This window comes from Argentina silus, assembly GCF_951799395.1.
Source record: "Argentina silus genome assembly, chromosome: X".
NCBI lineage: Eukaryota > Metazoa > Chordata > Actinopteri > Argentiniformes > Argentinidae > Argentina > Argentina silus.
Genome location: NC_139653.1, coordinates 20,984,349 through 21,005,641, shown reverse-complemented (window position 1 = coordinate 21,005,641; position 21,293 = coordinate 20,984,349). Strand labels below are relative to the sequence as shown.

Below are 21,293 nucleotides of genomic sequence, written 5' to 3'. Positions count from 1 at the left end.
GGCATAATAAATATGACAATTATTACAAACACTCAGAGATAAAACTATATTTTAACCAGCAGACACAGTGCCTAATCTTCAGTAAATAATGAATCATACAATTTTACAGTTAACACACTTTTTTGTTTTGAATAAATCTGAGTGATCCAGGTCCGTCCGGCTGACGTACTAATCGAGTAGACCCACTGAAATCACTCTGATGGGATATGAAATTAATGATAAGTCTTTTTTTTTTTTTAACATTATCAAACATTTGCATTTGATTAAAACATTTTTTTTTTGCTAAGCACTACCTTTCTTTTAGAAACATTATTCAGTTCATGCCAGGAACTAACGCGATCGAAAGAGGTGACTACCGAGAAATGATAGCAAACGGACCAAAACATTAGAACTAAGGGGTCCATCGTACTGCTTTGACAGCCGTTGTAGCAGCAATTTGTCGTCTGTTTAGCTGTACGCGTGCAGAATGTCTGACGATGAAGAGGACTATATGTCTGACGCCTTTCTTGGTCAAATGTGAGCTTTTCAGTCACCTCATCTAGTAGTAGATGCAGAGCAGCAGCATATTTTTGACTGATGAATGACGCATGCCGTTTATCCCTCCTCAGAGTACCGGTCACACATTTCGCTTTGCTACTTGGTCCAAGCTGGCTGGCAGGGCTCTAGAGTACGACCATTTAACTTGGCTGTGCGAGCAAAATAATTTGTTGGTCGCACCGCGTGCGAGCAGCCAAAACTATCTGAGAGTTCTCATTAGCCTACATAATGTTTTTATAACGCATATTTATTTGACATTTATTCAGCCCTCTCGTTATCATTTCGTTCCAATAACAACCGTCCTTATAGCCTACGATGATGCTACGCGTAAAATTATACATTCAACTGTTTACTAGACCTTGCAGACCTTGCGTTTACAAAACATTGTTTTGCCTAGAAGTGCCTTCTCCCGCATGCGATTGCGATGTCATGACCAAACAATGTTTTTTTTTTTTTTTTTTTTTTTTATTATCAAAGAATAGGCGATGTACTGCGTTGCTGTATGCATTTGTAAATAGTAAGACCATTGTAATGACAAGAGGAATGTTTAGCACACAGCAAGTTCTTTCTGAATGCAATGGCAAGTTCATTTCTAAGATAATTAGCCTACTCTTTTCAATTGCGTGAATAACATTTAGTGCGACCAGATCATGTGCTGGTGCACACCCCATGGACCATACTTGAATAACACAGGGCTAATACTAGTGGAGTATTGTTTACAGCCTCTGCCACATTTAGGTAGCTGTTTATCTACAGTGTGATAACAACATGACATTAGGACTCCACATTTGTATCTACCTCCTCCTAAAAATCTTGTCACATAATAAATAGTACAGTAATTGTGAGATTTATATTAAGGTTATTGCAGTTGTGTTGTTGTTTTCCATAAACCATTGTGCAACTCTTTGTTCATGTCTCTGGCAGACCAGACGTGAAGCCTGGTATATTGATGGTGAAGCGGGTGAAAGAAGCCATGAGAAAGGAGGTACTACACAAGGAGAAGAACCTTAAGAATCGCCAGAAGACCTACAAGGAGCAAGAGCAAGAGAGCCGAGAAGCAGTTCTGCATAACTCCATCAGCAATGAGAACAAGGGATTTGCACTTTTACAGAAAATGGGTTACAAAGCTGGACAAGGCCTTGGGAAGGCGGGTGAGTCCTCTCAAGTGATGGAGTTGATATGATGTGCTGGTCTTTTATTTTTCACAGGTATTTATTTTCATCTTCATTACCTTATACAGGTGCAGGAAGAGTTGAACCTATTCCACTAAATATCAAAACAGGTGGGTATGATGGTGTGTTGTATAAGTATCTCTTTGAAGAAACATGCTATTATTACCTTATCTCTAATGGTTATTCCCATGGTTGTTAACAGTCTGATATTGTATGTATTATTCAGATCGAGGGGGCATTGGAATGGAAGAAGTCAAGAAAAGGAAAGCAGACGAGGAACTTGAACATTATCGTCTGAAAGTTCGGGCCAAACAACAGAATGAGAAACAGTTACTAGAGAATTTTAGGTAAAGTGTGCAATATAACAATAGATCTCCCAAAGCGAGGTACTTTTTTTTTCTTGCCCATTTGTAGTCGTTCACTGTATATACATGCTGTGCGTTTATTTGTGTTTGATTTTATGTGTTATTCATTTTAGGGGCAGGGTGAGGACAGAGAGGGAGGAGCGGAAGACTGATGGAGACCTTAGGAGGAGTGAGCGAGCCTGTGAGCAGCTTGACAGTCAGAAGGTTAGAGAATAGACATGCTGTGACCTTAAAACGGAAGTAATTTAATCTATCATCCAATGTAAACGGAAAGACACGTTAGAATACACGTTTTATATCTTCCAATACTAAATCTCTTTTCAACTATAGGGTGTCACTGTTCCCAGGGAAGACTGGTATTGGCCTAAAGCGGATGCTGATGAGGAGGAGGATATTAACAAAGAGGAGAATGATGATGATGAGGAGGAGGAGGAGGAGGAGCAGGAGGAGCAGGAGGAGGCGTCGGCGGCAGTCAAATTAACTGTTAGTACATTTAATTTAGATGTTGGAGAAGACAAGTTAGATCTGTATGAACCAGTAGAATCTACAGTAATCACAGATTCATCTTAATTTGTGATGCCAAGCAGGTGTCATTCAGAATTTCTTTGATATTCAGATTAATACATGATACTTGAGTTTATAGTTAGAATTGTAACATGTATATAATACAGATTAATTTACCTTGTTTTGTTTTTATCTCTAGTCATTGGACAAGCTGCAAATTCTGACATCATATTTAAGAGGCGTCCATTTTTACTGCATATGGTGTGGAACCACTTACAATGGTAAGAATTGTAACCATTTTTAACATTGATGCTGCTCAATGGACTACTTGTTCCTGCTGCGATTGTCTCTATTACTCTTTGAATACATTGCCTTTGTGTCTTACAGATGAGGAGGATTTGTGTTCAAATTGCCCAGGGGATACAGCAGCCGACCATGATGACTGAGCATTGCAGAATAATCATTAGAGAAGACTGCCATCATCAATGGAATTGCCATCATGCAAGCTGACATGATGAAAACATGGAAACATTTATAATTAGTAATGTAATAATTAGAACGGAAAACATATGTCCATAACGGTTTATGCACAGTATTTTGTTTCATGCTTGTATTATTTATCATTTTGACAAGATAAAAGATTTTCTCTTTATTACCAATATTTTATACATGTTTATGTTGAAGAAATACTGCCTCTTCCATAATTGAAAAGCAATTAATTCAAATGTTATTTTTCAGATCTGGACATTGTTTTTGTATGGATGATATAAACATGTCAGAGATCTATTAAGTTTTTTTTACACAACTGAATATTATGATCCACATCCACACAATTGTTGTTTATCTGAAATAAAATTCTGAAACCTTGTGCCCTTACTATGACCACATTCTCTTATCTAGCCTGGCAGAATGGTAATTACATTACTTCTAGGCAGGAGTGTATACATGTCAATAATCATCATAGGCCCCATACATCCATGCCACTCCTGTAGATTGGTAATACAGTGCCCCGATTATGTAACATTTTTAATATGTAGCATTTTTTCTTCTTTTGGCTATACACTCCAAAGGTTTGGATTTGAAATCAAACAAATACTGTGAGGTTAAAGTAGAGATTCTTATCTTGTATTTGATGGTATTTGTGTACGTATTGGTTTCACCATTCAGAAAATAAAACACTTTTATGCATAGTATCCCTATTTTTATGTATCCCTATTTCAGGGTACTCCAAATTAATGGGACAATTGGCTTGCCAGGTGTTTCTGTTTAGTCAGATGTGTTCCCATCACATCATTTGTGCAGGCAAAAGAGCTGTCAATTTCGAGTATTGATTCTAGGCTTTGCATTTGCCTTTGGAGTCTGCTATTGTTGTCTGTCAACATGAGGACCAAAGCAGTGTCAATTAAAGTCAAGGAATTAGGATGAAAGATCTAAAGATCTAAATCACAAACATAGCCTGAACCTTAGGCTTGCCAAAATCAACAGTTTGGAACATAATTAAAAAGAAAGCACAAAAAAGCACTGGTGACCTAGGCAATTTCAAACAGGCTGGTAGGCCAAGGCAGACTTCTACAGTGGAGGACTGAAGAATGCTCACTAATAAAAAGGGTGATCACTTACAGTTTGCTAAAACGTCTGCAGAGGTCTGGAAAAAAGTATTGTGGATAGATAAGATGCATCTTATCATGTACCAGAGTGATTGCAAGTGGAAAGTTTGGAGAAAAAAGGATCTGCCCAAGATTTACAGCATACCCCCTCATCTGTGCAACATGGTGGATGCGGTGTTAATGTTATGACATGTATAACGAACTCATCTTAATTGATAATGTAACTGCTGATGGCAGAAGCAGAATGTATTCTGAAGTGTACAGAAACATAAACATGAAAATAGGCTGAACATCCCTTTAAAACTTTAATTTTGATCTCTGGTCAGTCCTAGGATCCATAGCTCTCGTCAATGAATTTGAGACTGTTTACATTTCTCCAGCTCCTTCCCTGAGCTGTTTATCAAAAAAGTGGTGGCGTGACTGCTCTGTTGTTGTTTGAAACCCAGATTTTCCCTTTAAGAAAGGGAGGAGGAGGGACGCTTGTTTATTCCGTCAGCGATGATGTATCACAATCCAGTGTTGCCAATTTGGCGACTTTCTCGCTAAATCTGGCGACTTTCCAAATCCTCTTAGCGACTTTTTTTGTCAAAAGCGACTAGCGACAATTCTAGCGACTTTTTCTGGTGTTATTGGAGACTTTTCTGCTGTTTTGGAGACTTTTCTGCTGTTTTGGAGACTGTGACGTGAAAGCACGTATCGCTCTGCAGTTACTGTCCTCAACGAGCAGTGGGCTCAAAAATACAGAAAGGAGTGGGGATCAAACCCTGAATTCAAAGGCTGGTTGAAGCCGTTTATTGAAGATGATACACGGGCATACTGCATGTATTGTAAGGCTGATTTCTACGCCAAACTTTGTGATATAAAAAAACACATGAAAACTCAAAAACATATTCAAAAGGCAAAGCCTTATAACAGTTCTACCCAAAGCAAGCTGCCATTAATGAGTAAAAAAATTGCGTCCATTAAAAAAACAGCGTCCATTACAATTACATGCAAATTAGATATTATGCAAATTAGGCGATGACGTCATTTAGCGACTTTTAGGACAGCCAATAGCTACTTTCCTTACTGAGGAGTTGGCAACACTGTCACAATCTAGTTGGGGAAATTGAAACCTATTAACATGTGGTAACGGAAAACGAAAGTAGGTACTTCGGTTATGACTTGACCAAATCGTAAGTATTCAAGCTGCTCCCTCACCTGTAATGGCAAAAAATATATTTGTACTGTTTTGTTTTAGTTTTATACTGAAATGTATTGACCTTTCTGTGACCCAATGTACTTTGTTATTTTTAATTATGTGACTGAGGAAGAACCAAAACCGACTGCTCCTTTTCCTTGCATCAAAGATGTTATGTGACCTTGGAACACTCCTAGGTTAGAGATAGTGGCTCACAACGCCTACGCTTCTTTCCCAGCTTCTTTATTAGCAAATAGGTGCAAGATATGTTTACCCCTAGACCTATGACGTATGAGCATTGGAGTTAAGGATGGTCTTCTCCTCATTCACAGCATCAGTATCTGAATCCACACTGTTGGTGAAGGAATGCTGATCCAGCTGACCAACGTTGTATAATACTTTCTATATGCATTAAAACTCTCAACTGAGACCAAACATCGTTTATTGTTGTTCACTGAAGGATTTCCATAACACACCCTAAATATGCATGCGTACAATAGTGTAAAAACCTATCGATGCAATAACATTTTAATTCCCTGATTTAATCCACAGATTTTCTCATTATTTATTTCTAATGGAGTCTGTCAATTACATTGCCCAACTATACGAGTATGCACAAAGTTCACGTTCAGATGTTAAGTTCGAGGAAGTTTGTACAGATGGTCCGGATCATATTAAAACGTAAGATATAAACGTAAGATATAACTGAGGCGATAGTGTGTGTGTGTGTGTGTGTGTGTGCGCGGTACTTGAACATAACATTACGTGAACATAACGTTGTGTATGGACTGTATTCTGTTTAGGAATTAAGACCCACATGTGATCTGTCAAGTCTTCTGTGTTTACCATTTTATTTCCAGCTTCACCCTCAGAGCTGTGGTGGATGGTCAGGCATACCCCAATGGGATTGGCAGGAACAAAAAGGAAGCCAAACAAAATGCTGCAAAAAACGCTTTGGTAATCAAGACTGATCCTTCTTTCTTTGATGGGTATTGTTTTCTTACATCAGAGTGTGTGAAGTGTATTGTAGAGTAGTGGACAAATACATATGATTTGATCACCTGGATAATGTTTCAACAGACAATTTTGACAAGTGAACCTGTCAGCCGTCCTCCATCATCGCTGGGTCAGCCAAGACTCACTCAACCCAACTTTGTGTGTTGGCTCAATGAATATGGTCATAGGAACATGGTGTCTATAAAGGCTTCTGTGTCTACACAAATGGGACCAAACAATGCTACCCAGTGAGCCTCCAAATGATACTCACTTAATTGCTGTTGTAAAGTTACAAAAGGCTACCATAAACAACTCTTTTTGCATTCTCTGTTAGATGCTGTAGGTATGTGGTTAGTGATATAACATACCCAGTGGCCTTCGGGAAAACGAAAAAGGAGGCAAAGGAGGAAGCTGCAAAGCTTGTCTATCTACAGCTTAATAGTGGTCAAACTACAGAGGTAAGGGATACTACATCATATTTCATTACATCCATGATGGTACACACACAATATACAACAGATGAACATGTCAAAAACAAGTCATTTTATCATGTAATTCTCAAGCCTGTAGATGAAATCTGCAATGTTGCTGCAGCTAAGGAGGAATTGAATCAAAATGTCACAGCCCTCTGGTATGTCAAAATAATATATAATTGATAGTTGTTTATTTCATCATGAAATCTGCAGTGCAATCATTACCAAGTTAGTAGCTGTCTGAATTTACAGTAGTCAATAGTGATTTCATATTTTTTCCCTTTTAGTGAGAAAGTTGAACAGTTGAACACAAACTCTATACCAGAAGAACACAGCTTTGCAGAGACAAACTTTATAGGCATCCTCAACCATTACTGTCAAAAAACCAGACTGTTCCATGACTTCAAATTAGTGGAAAAGTGTGGACCATCACACAACCCTCAGTAAGTGTGTTATTACACAGTATGTGATGAGAAGCAATGAGAGGGGATCCATATTGTAATGTAACTTAGCAACAACATGGTAATTATGTCCACAGATTTCTGTATAAAGTAATTATTGGCAATAGAGAATACCCAGGAGGTCAGGGTAAGACGATGAAGGAGGCCAAGCAGATTGCAGCCCAGCTGGCCTGGTCTGCTCTTCAAGAACAGTCAGACTGGAACAGTCAGGTATTAACTATTATCTCCCCCCAGTCTTTTCTAGCAAGCATATGATATGATATGTCCATAATTCCTTATAAGACTTCTATCATTATAAACATTCATACATGCTTATAAAAGGTTTCCGGAATAACTTAAAAGTACAACTTATTTTTTGCGGCACAAAGCATGTTCATTTTGAAGTCCAGTTAAAAATATTGTTTCAGTTTCACAATGTACTGTATACATAGTTTTAGTACATTAATTCACACATTCATTGTACAAGAAAAATCATGTTTATTTTCCACCTAAACTCTAAGCATATAATGTGGTTTGCAGGTGTCTTGCAGGTCAACGGTTTCTGAAGATGGTGCCTTCTCCCTACCCTCAAGTTCATGGTAGGGCATGATGCAGCACAGGAATAGTACAGAGTCAGGGTGAAAACTTTGAAAGTTCTGAACTGATTTCCTTCCTGTCTCTTAACTCTCTCTCAGCGTGTCACATGATGCAACAGTGTCACAAAGTAACAATGTCGCAAGTACAAGTGACTCTGTTATATTCACTGATTCATCTAATGTGTGCTTCCCTAAGGTAATTATTATAATATCTTTGTAATCTTATTATAATCTTTGTAACAGCAGTTGTGTTACATGAACTCTGAATTAGTAGCAGATTGATTACATGTTTTTTAACATGAAAACGTTTAAATGATATGAGATATTCTTCCAAAATACATACATGGACCAAAACGGCAGTTGTACGTTTTGTTGTTTCTATAAGCCCGAGTACAGTCCTGGGGATGTGAAGCCTAAAAGGAAGTAAGTACTCAAGGTTCTTGCAATTGACATTTTACATTAAACATACAAATTATGTTAATATCTATACATTTCTGTCTTAAGACTTGCAGCTAATTTCCAAATGGCACCTAACAACAACAAAGAGGTAATGGTAATAATGCTTTATTCATCTCTGAGAAGTATTTGGACGAGAATATCCTTGAATTTCATTCCATTTTCTTTTGTTTTTTTTAAGGATGGTTTCATTCCTGATTTAAAAAACAAGAATTTAGGAGGGTTTTCGAGTAAAGGGGTATCCAATCCATCTGTAGTTTCAAGGTATGTTATCACTTTCATTTAACAATGACAACAAGGATGATGTCATTTAGATCAATTGTCAATGCTGATACAATATCAAAGGAAAGATCATTGCTTGTAGTAAAGTTTGGCAATGTTGGTGGATATGACTTTGTTTTTCCTTAGATTTTCATCAGAATTTTACTCAATAATGCCTATTGGCAAAGGAGGCTTTGGCCATGTTTACAAGGCAATACGAAAACTTGAGCAAAAGTATTTTGCTGTGAAGATAGTGCGGAGTAAAGAGTGAGTAACTTATGTTTTATTGACTATAGAGCTACACGTTATGCAAGTTGTGTAATGAAGTAATAATTTACCATGTACTGTGAAGTGTTTTAAAGGGCTGCAAAAATTAACTTTAAATAAAAACCTGACTTGACTTTACTCATGGTACTGCAAAGATGATGCTGCATGTATCAAACAGTAGATCAGACAATTAAATAATGTTTTTGTTTGATTATTGTTTTCTTTTCTTCTTTTTTTATCAGAAAAGCTCGACGAGAGGTTGGTGCTTTGGCAGACCTTCAGCACCCTAACATTGTGCGTTACTACACATCTTGGATTGAGGACACAGCGTACAAATGTGATTCTACCTCAGACAGTTACAGCGCCTCACAGTAATTCTCACTGTTACTCATTTTGTCACTCATATATTCTCAAAATAGAGGCAGGTAGCAACACCCAAAAGAAGACAACTAACAAGAACGTAATGCTCTAAAAATACATGATTTATCAACAAACTTGTGGGGTGTGTTTGTGCTATATAATGCAATGAAAATGTACATGCTATAACCACAATTTATTTTCACAATTTATATTTATTATAACCACAATTTAGTTTGATTATTGCCCCCACTTAAAATAATTTGACCCATCAAAACTTTTTGTTGTAAACTGACTGACCAATATGCTGTTAGGTCGAGCAGTGATTCGTCTGCCCAGTTCCTCTACATTCAGATGGAGCTGTGTGACAAGAGAACACTGAAAGTGTGGATAGATGAGAGGAATGCCCATCGGGATCCCAAAAGAAGGCAGGGGAGCCTGCACATTACCAAGCAAATAGTTCATGGAGTGGAGTACATCCACTCAAAGAAACTCCTCCACAGAGACCTAAAGGTGAGCCAATTGCTTTCAAATTGTACTGTCACAGTGATTGAATTTACCCTCAAAGTTTGTTTAAGTTCTTATCTGTGCTTTTTTTATTTAAAGTGTTTTTAAGAAAATGTGTTGTTTTCATTAGCCTGTTAACATTATGTTTGGGAGTGACGGAGAGGTGAAGATTGGGGACTTTGGGCTGGTGACTGCAGAGGATAATGACAGTGACGAAAGTCGCCTTGAGAGAACCAAACGCACAGGAACCAATTCTTACATGGCTCCTGAACAGGTAACGTTGTCATAACAAACACCAATCTCTTTCTTTTCACAGTATTATTATTAGCACCTAATTTAGCACCATTCTCTAATTTTGCTGCCTGGTTGGGATTGTGTATTTTTTTTCAATTCCAACCCAGCAGACGACAATTAATCAAATTGGTGAATCTATTTGTTTCTGTTCCATTATGTCACTTTAATCTACAGAATTTATGTTTCTACATGTATTGTGTCTTATCAGAGGAACCAGAGCTCATATGACAGAAAGGTGGATATATTTGCTTTGGGTTTGATCTACTTTGAACTCCTTTGGAGTCTTTCAACCGGCATGGAAAGAGCAGAGGTGAGTCTTACAAAAGCAGTTTTTGATTCAATGTACCCTTACACCTCATATGAACCTCTCAGATATTAATTTTATGAAATACAAGTAATCTGAATCAGTAAATAGTGAATAAGTAGTCATCATTTTATTTCATAATGATTGTCACCTCATCAACATTGACACTTTGCTGTGCATTGATGTTTGTATGTCAAATAAAATAAAGCTCTATATATGTATTCCATGTACAGGTGTGGAAAGACTTAAGAGATCAGAAGTTTCCCCAGCGGTTTAGTGAGCAGTTTGTCCTAGAGGTACAGCTATTTAGCTTACAGTGTTTCCTCAGATAATAAAACAAAGCACTTTTATGTACTACTGGAGGAACCCCTAACCATCTTGTGTTGTTGTGTTTCAGCACAAGCTCATTGAGTTGATGCTGTGTGTGGAGCCAGGGGACCGACCGGAGGCAAAGGAGCTGAGGACAGAGCTGGATACACTGCATATGGATCAAGACTTGTTGACAGGACTGTAAATAACACTGTTCACAAACCGACAAGCATATTATTGTCAAATGTAGGGCATACTGTGTGATGATGGTCACAGTCATGAGATACAATGATTCCAGATTGTTGATACTGTAAAGAGATTTTCTAGGATGGGGTTTCCTTAGATTTCTTTTTCACTGTCATTATGTGTTTCAAATCAGATGTTTGGGGTTTATGTATGTGAATCATGCTCTAATTCACTTTTGTATTATGTTCTTGCATCGCACATTGATCTTATTGCAATGAAATTACTGTAAATCTTAAATGTGTTGCCCTTGTATTGTCTGTTCTCTACCTAGATTATTACTATAGGTATATTTTATAGCAATGCTTGTCATACAACTTATTTTGCTGCTAACAGTAAAATATACTTCATGATCGATAAATGGGTATGTGTCCGTTCTTTTGAGTGGCCGTTCAAATGCCAACCATCCCTACTGTCATGTTTCTATGCGTGCGTGGATGGACTATATTTCAAACTTTCTATTTGATCTTAATCAACATGTCTTGAAATGTACTGTATGTATCCATGGCTTTACGTTAATGATTTCTTGTCAGTATCATGTCACGTGTCAACCGACACACTCAATGTGGGTGTGTCGGGTTAGAGTTCGGATGAATCGAAAAGGAAACTGAGAAATATTGAAATGAAACGCTAAGTCATTGTATCTCACACATCATCACATCTACGGTAAGTTGATGGCTTCTTCCATTACTGCTATTATTTTAGGAAACTGACAGGAAAAATGACGATTACATGTTTCACAAGTCTACAATTTTAGCTATTCAACCGAGATGAATGCAATTACAGAAGTTGAAGTAGAAGATCCTCTCAGAGGTTGTCATTGAACAAAAGTTCTACAATATATTAAATTGTGCCAATAACAGATATCAAACGTTTCGAGGTGCATACAACATGCGTTTGGGGTGTACAGACATAAATTGAATGCGACATTGGCAAGTGTGTTGCCAAACTGTTGTTCAATGCTATATGTTACATGGTAGTATACAGCCGCAGGTGATCATTTGGGTCATTCCATAAATTAGGGGGCCAATGACAGTTTTGTGGATGGAAAACGTGTGAGTGCTGTTCCAAATACATTTATATTTAACTTGCCATTTTTTCTGTTATTGCATTGAAATGTAGTGGGGAAGCATATCGTGTGATAGAAAAGAGCACAGTATATTTCAAACGCTTGTTACATCCTTGTATTGGCTTGGTGCCTTCACATATTTAGCAAAACTCGTGTGACATAAAACTATACTCGTTTTTCCCTTCATATTTCATGGTGTTATTAATCATTATACATCATTCCATTATACCAACTAAATGCCAAGAAAAGACTTGGCGTGCGCCAACGACGTGCGATGTAATGTCTAGGCTTTATACACCGTATCTTATCTCGGGGCGCCGAGGCATGACGGGGGCGGAATGCGGAACTATTGTTTTGTGGAACCGGACGCCATTTTTATTTCCGCCTCCCTTAGTTACTGTTGCGAGGCGGGCTCTTTAAAGAGCTGTCAAACTAGCCGGCAAACTGTGTGGCGCTTTCTGAGTGGAAAAATTGAGAAGTATTTGACAGGGGTGAAAAGAAAAATAACTGATAATGACGCAAACAGGTGTGAGGGCACCGTTATTCAAAAAACCAAGGCAAGAAAATATGAAGAAGCTTATCTTGCTCTTGGCTTCACATCGACTGTGGTGGGAGGTGAGGAGAGACCCCTGTGTGTCTTATGTCTGAAAGCTCTCGCAGCCGACAGTATGAAACCAAACAAATTAAAAAGACACAGAGACATTACACCCCAGTCACGTCAAGAAGCCACTCGACTTCTTCAAAAGAAAACTTGAAGAATACCGTAAGCAGGAAAATAGCATGGTAAAAGCTATCGGTGAACAGCAAGGCCCAGATGGCATCATACCAGGTGATTGTATTGTATTTTTCTTTGTTTTTGAAAAATAGTCTCAAGATTTAAATAAATTTCATGAGACCCATTTCATGACTCTTTTGTTGGGGCGAGGGGGGAACCCCAAAAAATATTTCCTCCAAAGGGGGGCCTGACAGAAAAGGTTTGAGAACCACTGCATTATACCAACTAAATGCCAAGAAAGACTTGGCGTGCGCCAATGTCGTGCGATGTAATGTCTAGGCTTTATACACCGTAAGTCCACCTACTGTTAAATGAACAAAAATGTAATTATACATGATATAGCTAGAAAATAAGCAAGAAATCTAGTTCGCTATAGTATAGCCATCCACTGGAGAGAAACATTTGCCATCGTGGTTTCCTGTGGAGAAGCCCCTTCCCACACTAGCCCCGGACGGGGAAGCCCATTAAGGTAACCCGTTCGTTCAGGTGTGACGGTTAATGGTTAGGCTCACCAGTGCTGGTCTCCTTGATGCTCTTCTGCAAGTCATGTATGTTGTATCAAAATAATAAATACATACAAAATTCCAATGATGACATAATACACGTCCTCCAATGCCGCTGATAGTAGCTAGGTTCAGTTAGATCGCTCGACTGGTAATGTTGTCGGGACCCTGGCAAGAAAGCAACTTTTCAACTGCTGCTTGGTGGTGAGGATAGCAGTGATGTTGATGATGTCCCGTCTTCCTGGAACAACTAGCTAGCTAATGTAGCTTCTGTAGTTCCATGATAGTTAAACGTAGCTAGCTACATCCAACGTTAACGGTCTGTTAACTCCACGTACTGATACTGTTGGCTCGTACTTTAACCGTTTGCTATATAGCTAGCTAGCTTAATTTAGTCGATATTTATTTTTCTTAAAAACATAGCGTAACATAACACTTAATTTCTGAAATTGTTCATACAAATGATTTCGAACAATTACATTCAACGACCTAATTAAAAATGTTTATCACTTGAATTTGTACACACGCCATAGTTTATATGAAGAAAAAAATCTCTCTTCTACCGCTTATGGAAATCAAAATGATCACCGGGAACGGAAAGTGCTACGTTATTCAGACCTCCCAAGTACGCCAGGAGAACTCAGTATGTTCTTGACATTTAACAGACCTGAGTTTGGAACGTGCGCATATCCGTACTTGGTACACACTCTTGGTAGAGCGCAAGAACGCATTTTGGAACATAGCCATACTTCCTGTAAACAATAAACCAACGTGGTTAGCCGAGGATCTTTAATCATAGAGGTAGAAAAAACATATTTTCCTGTACAATCAGGCTTCTCTATATTATAAGAATCCGGTTAGAAAGGAGAGCATGGAGGGAGATTGCCACGGCCGTGGGAATTTCAGGTAAATTACATATTGCAGTACAGTTCCCCCAGGAGAAAATAACCTTTCTAACTAGCTGTCATGTGGTGGCTGTGCACGCAAACCAGGGAAAAGGAAAATGTTGTATTCACATATTGGCTTTCCTTTGGTAGATAATTATGCTGAAATGATATTATGCTAAATTGTTCAGCTTGCATACCGACAGTAAATTAGTATTAAAACAGCAGTTTTGAAAAATACCAGGAGGGAGGAAACGGCGCAAAGTTATCACATGACCCGCCTACAGAGTTGGTTTTGTCTTTTCTCCTGCGTGTCTTAATCACGTCTGATGTGGGCATCTAAACGTTCGGCACGCGCAGCCGGTGTGATTATCGTGTCACCGTAGCAGCGTAACTTTTTACGCGCTTGATGTTATGATGGTAAGGCAGATCTATTAGTCCCACTTATAGTTGGCATTTCAGTCTGTTATACATGTTCCTCATCGGTTTGTCAACAGTTAACAAAACTCATCTGTGTCTAGTCTTTTGATCTTGATCTTGATCTTTAATCTATGTTTTCATCCTTACTCCTCCATAGGTAATGTCTTGTAATAACCAGCAGGAAAATAAGATGGACGTTGCAGAAAAAATATGTGACTTCCTAAAGGCGAAGAAGGAGGGAGCTAATGCCCTCCAAATTTCTAAGGGAATTGGACTGGTAACTGCCAAGGATGTGAATGGTATCTTGTACAGATTAAAGGAGGCTGGGCGTGTCTATACAATACCGGGACAACCACCCCTTTGGTCTCTTGAGAAACCACAAGGAGCCAAGATTAGTGGTTCAGAGTCTGCTCAACCATGCATCCCAGAGGAGGAATTTAGAAAGGTGCTGAGAACAGATAGCAAAGGGATGAGAGTCTCTCAAATTGGCAAAGAACTGTGCCAATCACAAAAGGTGGTCAAGAAGCATCTATATGACATGAAAAATATGGGAAAAGTGGAAAACTCAGGGAAGTTATGGATTATGAGTGATGAAGCAAAATGTGAAGAGTTTATTACATACAAAAGGTAAAGTTATATTGATACATGGGAGGCATTGTGATTTGGGAATTATGAGCAAACAAGTGATTATTTCAGACTATTATTTCAAAGCTTTTTTTTTTGGTAATATTTTTCTTTGGCAGTGATGATCAACATCTTTCCATCAGACTGACTGCCAACTCCAGGTATAGACTGCTCTGGATTTCCATCAGACTGTCATCATAGCGTAATTAGCTATACATTTACTACAGGATACTGTTGAATTAAATGTTAACCACTGAGACAGGGAGAATAAAGCATTTGAATTAATAGTCATATGTTTACCACTAACCCACTTTCTTATCACGATTTTTAGACCCAACATCTGAATTAGCCTTTCATTATTTCAGATTCGCCAAAGACTTTGAATCAAGCAGTGTGCTAGGTGCAGGTGGCTTTGGATGCGTTACCAAAGCAAAACTCAAACTGGATGGCAAATACTATGCAGTGAAGATTGTGAAGAATACCGGGTAAAAGAATACTTGCTATACCTTTGATTGATCTTAAATGTTATTTCTTAAGCTTATTATGAATATGGTAGGCAACTGTCACCTTGTCACTGATGTGACACATTTGTATAGGTGTTACAAAAGCATAACAACTACAATACAAAAGGTTATGGTTCCAGTATTCAGAGCTAGCTCTCACACTTGACCTTGACCTTCATAGGTTTTAAGCCCTAGGTTAAACTTAAACCCCTTAAACTTGAGGTTAACAAGGCAAAAGTGTTATATGCTCCAAAGATAACACCATATTTCTTATTGAACCTTTATTTATCCAGGCACATAAGAGGACTCTTTTGCAGGTGTGCCCTGTTTACAATACAAATACAGTATGATTACAAAACAACACCTTAAAAATACACACATTAATGAATCAAAACAAGAGCATGTCTCTTGAGCTGATCCCTAGGCAAGGAATTAAAACAAGTGTAAGGAACCAAGTGCTCCAACCTCAGTCTACCCTGAAGACCATTCCATGTCTGATAAGCACAGAAGCTAAAAGCAGTTTTTCCCAATTCTGTGGATGCCCGTGGGACATTAAAAAGTAGAAAGCTTTGAGAGCATGTCTGATCACCACTAGGTTGCCATAAAAGCAATGATGTGAGGTAAAATGGGAGTTTTAAAAGAACTGCTTCCTATACAAATACAATTCAATGATAAGCCCTTCTCAAAGTCAAAGAATCCCAACCCACACACTGATACAAAAGACAATGCGAAACTATCCCTAGAAATGAACCGCAGAGTGATAAACTGACTCTAGTGGTTTAAGAACTGAGGCTGCATGTAAATTGCGTCACTACAGTCTTGGATAGGGAGGAGCCTGGACAATCTTCTTCCTGTTCTCGAAGGTGAAGCAGGACTTATTTCTATACAAAAACAACATTCAACATGTGTTTTAAAGGACTGTTTATCATCAATCCAAATGCCCATGTACTTGTGAGGGACGTTTTTAATGTGGGCTTCTTGCATGGTACAAAAAAACGTTGTTTTGTTCTCATTCAGCACAAGGTTAAGAATGGCCTGCTCAGCTGAGCGAGCATAGGAGTAGAGAACAGTATCATCAGCATAAACAGTGGACCTAGAATCGAACCTTGCGGAATACCTTTATTAATATTTAGAAAACTAGACTGAACTCCATCAACTGAAATACATTGGTCAATACCAATGGCAGATAACATCTGTAATAGGAAGGGAGTGATCAGTATTGAAAAGCTTAGAGAGGTCAATAGGGCTGCACAATGCTGTTTCTTATCCAGAGAGATCACAATGTCATTTATAACTAGTGGAGCAGCATTGATGGTGCTATGTCCAGTCCTAAAACTTGACTGGTGCGCATTTAAAATGCAATTTATAATTGCAACTCCAATATTTTATCTAAACAAGAAAGCCTCGATATAGGGCAGTAATTATTAAAATCTCTGTGATCCCAGCAATTTGAATAATTACTGCCATATATCGAGGCTTTTTTGTGAAGAGGGAGTACATTGGCTGCCTTCCACACTTTGGGAATGGTACCAGAGAGAATTGTCATGTTAAACATATGAGCCAGAGGTTGAACTATTAATAGAGCAGAGAACTGCAGGATATACGCATCAAGCATGTCAGCCGAAATAGACATAACAGAAATCTTACACAACTCATCAAACTCATCAAACCTTGGTAGAAACACAACGGATTGGAGAATATAGGGACATTGTTAGCCAGGGGGGCAGCTACCAGACTCTCAGTCTGAACAGGATACCTACTGTAGCCAGGTGATCAGTCTGATCATGGATATTTAAACCATTGTTTATTTCAAATAGGTAGCCTGCAGAGATTATATGTTGGTTAAAGGTGTCACGTTTTATACGTAATTATGTTAGAATTAGAATCAGAGATAATGTTTAAATGGTAACTTGATTTATCATGGCAGTACATCTATTTCTGAGCTATCTGAAGGATAGCCAATCAGTAGCTAAATCAGTAGATCTGGCTTGGTTTCTTTCCTTGATTAATTCAGAGAGCTCAGGAGTGTACCAGGGTTTGGCTCTATCTTTAATTTCACTGGAGAATGTCTGATACTATTACCATCCAGCAACAATCAGATGTTCTTTCTGTGTTGGTGTGCTGATGTTGTTTCACTTGCAGAAAGGCAGATAAAGAGGTGAAAGCGCTGGCTGAGTTAAGCCATCCTAACATTGTCCGTTACTATACGGTTTGGATTGAAGACACTCAGTGGGTCGATCTTGAATCTTGCAGCACAGCGTAAGATAAGCTCTTAACCTTATGTATTTTGTTCAATTGAGGTCTCTTTGTACTGTAACAATATTTTCATTTTAAATAAGATGAAAACTCAAGTCATTTTGGGTGAAAACTGCCAATTCTGCATGTTCTTTTATTCAATAAATAGGTCAACAGTGGAATCTGAAACCTCAGAACACTCGGTCAACTCATACACGCCACCTAATGGAGCTAGAAGTAAAGCAAAGCAATTTGACCGATCAGAAACTGTCAGCCAAGACCAAGCAACCCATTCAGAGACAAGTATCAGCTTAAGGTAAAGCATGTCATTTTCATTAGTCATATCCGCAGTAGAGCAAGCACAGGGACAAATAAGGTGGTTCAAATCAAGGCCTGTCATATACACAATACTGTAAAATGTAAAATTCTACATATTCCAGAGAAAAGTGACTGTATCATCTCATAAAATATGCTAATTGCAAATTCAAAAGGAGATTACATGATTAAGAAAGCTTTCATCATAATGTAATCAATAATTTTGTATCCAAATTACTACTGGCAATGGTAATTATCATGAGCACTTTCCGGACAATTATTTCTGAGAGCATTTCTTGTATTTGTTTGTGTTTTGTCAGTGACAGGGGCTTATCGCCTTGTCTCTTCATTAAAATGGAGTTCTGTGATGGAGGGACACTGAAGGACTGGATTGACAAGAATGCTGGAACCTCCAAGGAGGAGCCACTTAAGATATTTCAGCAAATAGTGAATGGAGTGGAACACATCCACTCTAAAGGGTTTATTCACAGAGACCTGAAGGTATGTATTGTTGGAACTATTTGTTATCGTAAAGATATTGTGATCATATGTTTTTATTGTAAGAAGTCTTATCTGTTTTCAAGTTGGTTGATGATTGGTTATCCCACAATTAACTTCTCCTTCATACGTTTGTTATGTATTCTACTAAAATGGTTCATATGCTTTGATATGTTTAGGGATCATATTCAAACCAGGTCTCATGTTTTAACCAATCCATAACCAGGCGTTGGTATTTACTATAACTTACAAGCATGACGGTATGACACCAGTCTATATTTACCAGTTTATTGAAATATAACCTTTTTATTTTTTTAGCCAGAAAATATATTATTTAGAAGTGGTAGCGTTAAGATTGGAGATTTTGGACTTGTAACTACAATCACTAGTCTGAGTGGAGGATCTATGGACAGAACTGTTAAAAGAGGGACACCATCATACATGAGCCCTGAGCAGGTAATTGATTTATTTGCCATAAAGTCAAGGGTAATATTAAGGATTTAGAAGTAGTGCATTGATCTAATAGCTATTTTATAAATTCTAAACAGTTATAACTCATTGGTTGACATTATGGGATAGTCATTTGGTGTTTGACTTGTGGAATTGGATGTGAATGCTTATAACATGCAAAAAGTCAATCAAGTCAAAATGTATAGTTTTAAAGTAGATATGTCCTCTTTATCACAATGCTCTTATATTTGAACAAACTGATATTTCTAAGTCAATATTCTAGTAAGGTCATAAGGCAGCCTCTCTCAACCTCTCAGGTTCAAAACCATAGAATGTACAAAACCACCATAGATTTATTTCTTTTTATAGGAGACAATGAGAAGTTATGATGAGAAAACAGACATTTTTTCACTTGGATTGATTTGTTTTGAACTTCTGTGGAAAATGTCCACTGTCATGGAGAAGTATAAGGTGAGCACACCATCCAACATCTTTTACATCCAACATCTGCATCAAATTAGGGCTTCAAGCCAAGCTTTATTTCTTACATCTATATATCTGTGTGTCCCATATACACATGGACACTATGGGATACACACAGGGACACACATGCATGCACATGCACACAAACTGGTCCTGGTCCTGAAAAGCAAAGTTTCCATCATCTTAAGCATACTTTCATTGTGTGACTTCTGCATCTAAGCAGTCCACAAGAAGTAGCATACATTGAAATGTTGTATCTAATACCAAAGGTGTTCAAGGACCTGCGGGCACAGATCTTTCCTGAAGCCTTTGGCAAGTGCATGTATTTCATAGAGGTGAGGAATTGTGACAGCTGTCTCATTAATTTTTCTGTCCAGTTTCTATTCAACATTGTTAAGTTGCATATGAATCAAGAGTGAGTACAGTATATAGCATACACTGTATGCAGTGTCTTTATTGTGTCACATGGTTGTTTTCTGTTGTAGCATAAACTCATCAGTACAATGTTGTCAGAGACACCTGCAAAAAGACCAGACGCCAAAGAGATTGCAGAAGTCCTATCAAAGAGGAAATCAACTGGATTGCAACAGAAATCTGTGTAAAACACTGCTGATAGTATGTTATGTGAACACTTTGTACCTTTTTCAGGGTAGAGCACTTTATTGTGAGCATGTCTAAAGCAAATGTTATGCAATGGTAAACCAGCAAGGAGATCTTTTCAGTGTATATACTGTAATGCTTCTTAGTATGCAATATCACGTGTAAGTCAACCATGACTTCTGAATGAACAAGATTGAATGTCCTGCAGAAAATGTTTGTGGTTTCCTGATGAGAGGAGTCCCAAGGCTTTTAAGTAGAAAGACGGTATTTTAATTATTCAAATTATGCACAGTACAATTGATTCGCACAGAAAATGTGGTGTGTAATGATACTGTATGTTTTAGAGTCATATGTAAATAAATGTCATCATACTTCATTCCAGTTTTTATTGGTGTCTGTGTGTGCGTGTGCAGGTGCAGGTGCGTGTGCATGTGTGTGTTTAAAGACTCATAAGATCCAGTTATGTTTCCTGGCTTTTCTTCAAAGAAATACTCAATACAAAGAACGGAAGCGCCGAGTGATGATGTCAATCATTCACGGAGCTATATGGGAAAGTAACGCCAGATATAGCTAGGAGCAATTTTTTTTACAAAATGTAAAAACAAAAACAAAAAACAAAAAAACATTGTGCAGCACCAGGATGTTATCAGCTAAAAAACGTAAAAATTACTAATGTTATTTAAAACCTGGGCCTTTAAAAACTAACATTATTGAGGTCTACAAAAGATAAATACCAACACATGGGGGCACTCTCAGCCTATAACCACTGTGTAACCTACACTTTAGAAGACTACGAGACGGCAGTTTTCTACATTATTTTTCTACAAACTAATTTCATATGGCAGATAATGTCACATTGTTTAGCATATATTCATATGGCATTGATTGCTTTATCAAGGGATATTATTACTGTCAGAAAAAATTTACTATTATATACTGCAACAATATGTTGCTGTACATGGTAACCAGTGGAATTACAGCGGTGAGTTTCCCGAAAGCTTAAAGTAGTACTTCAGTAGTTTATTTCCTTTGACGATCCAAGCCCACACCTCTCCTAGACCAAGTT

General features: G+C 38.0%; 3 protein-coding genes across 5 annotated transcripts; all 3 read left to right on the top strand.

Annotated features, from left to right (window-relative positions):
- Positions 1-376: 376 nt before the first annotated feature.
- On the top strand, positions 377-3,446 carry gpatch11 (G patch domain containing 11). Of its 2 annotated transcripts, none has more exons than XM_083695520.1 (8): positions 377-516; positions 1,462-1,688; positions 1,778-1,819; positions 1,936-2,056; positions 2,188-2,278; positions 2,405-2,557; positions 2,778-2,859; positions 2,966-3,446. In XM_083695520.1, the coding sequence occupies exons 1-8, from the start codon at positions 467-469 to the stop codon at positions 3,022-3,024; spliced, it is 825 nt and encodes a 274-aa protein (XP_083551646.1). In that variant the 5' UTR covers positions 377-466; the 3' UTR covers positions 3,025-3,446. The 2 variants fall into 2 exon arrangements, with proteins under 2 accessions (XP_083551646.1, XP_083551647.1); XM_083695521.1 differs by having other exon boundaries at positions 390-516; positions 1,467-1,688.
- Positions 3,447-5,257: 1,811 nt separating this feature from the next.
- On the top strand, positions 5,258-11,223 carry eif2ak2 (eukaryotic translation initiation factor 2-alpha kinase 2). Of its 2 annotated transcripts, XM_083695949.1 has the most exons (20): positions 5,258-5,360; positions 5,918-6,046; positions 6,226-6,322; positions 6,446-6,609; positions 6,696-6,819; positions 6,925-6,992; positions 7,122-7,277; positions 7,373-7,505; positions 7,815-7,873; positions 7,970-8,066; positions 8,256-8,293; positions 8,375-8,417; positions 8,508-8,590; positions 8,735-8,854; positions 9,097-9,225; positions 9,526-9,724; positions 9,849-9,992; positions 10,221-10,322; positions 10,550-10,612; positions 10,714-11,223. In XM_083695949.1, the coding sequence occupies exons 2-20, from the start codon at positions 5,940-5,942 to the stop codon at positions 10,828-10,830; spliced, it is 2,043 nt and encodes a 680-aa protein (XP_083552075.1). In that variant the 5' UTR covers positions 5,258-5,360; positions 5,918-5,939; the 3' UTR covers positions 10,831-11,223. The 2 variants fall into 2 exon arrangements, 1 of the variants encoding a protein (XP_083552075.1); XR_014554922.1 differs by lacking the exon at positions 10,714-11,223 and having other exon boundaries at positions 10,223-10,322.
- A 248-nt stretch (positions 11,224-11,471) lies between these two features.
- On the top strand, positions 11,472-20,603 carry pkz (protein kinase containing Z-DNA binding domains). The gene is made up of 11 exons (XM_083695484.1): positions 11,472-11,534; positions 14,677-15,146; positions 15,263-15,304; positions 15,509-15,628; positions 17,789-17,905; positions 18,051-18,197; positions 18,517-18,697; positions 19,013-19,150; positions 19,514-19,615; positions 19,897-19,962; positions 20,113-20,603. Exons 2-11 carry the CDS (start codon positions 14,680-14,682, stop codon positions 20,227-20,229), a joined length of 1,497 nt encoding a protein of 498 aa, XP_083551610.1. The 5' UTR covers positions 11,472-11,534; positions 14,677-14,679; the 3' UTR covers positions 20,230-20,603.
- Positions 20,604-21,293: the final 690 nt, after the last annotated feature.

Bases quoted from the DNA above. Each gene is read 5' to 3' on its own strand.
- gpatch11 (XM_083695520.1), top strand. From the start codon at position 467: ATGTCTGACGATGAAGAGGACTATATGTCTGACGCCTTTCTTGGTCAA. The intron at 517-1,461 runs GTGAGCTTTTCA...TGTCTCTGGCAG, and splicing joins GACGCCTTTCTTGGTCAAAT to ACCAGACGTGAAGCCTGGTA. The intron at 2,860-2,965 runs GTAAGAATTGTA...TGTGTCTTACAG, and splicing joins GTGTGGAACCACTTACAATG to ATGAGGAGGATTTGTGTTCA.
- eif2ak2 (XM_083695949.1), top strand. From the start codon at position 5,940: ATGGAGTCTGTCAATTACATTGCCCAACTATACGAGTATGCACAAAGT. The intron at 6,820-6,924 runs GTAAGGGATACT...GTAATTCTCAAG, and splicing joins ATAGTGGTCAAACTACAGAG to CCTGTAGATGAAATCTGCAA. The intron at 9,226-9,525 runs GTAATTCTCACT...ATATGCTGTTAG, and splicing joins GACAGTTACAGCGCCTCACA to GTCGAGCAGTGATTCGTCTG.
- pkz (XM_083695484.1), top strand. From the start codon at position 14,680: ATGTCTTGTAATAACCAGCAGGAAAATAAGATGGACGTTGCAGAAAAA. The intron at 19,151-19,513 runs GTAATTGATTTA...TTCTTTTTATAG, and splicing joins CATACATGAGCCCTGAGCAG to GAGACAATGAGAAGTTATGA. The intron at 19,616-19,896 runs GTGAGCACACCA...CTAATACCAAAG, and splicing joins CTGTCATGGAGAAGTATAAG to GTGTTCAAGGACCTGCGGGC.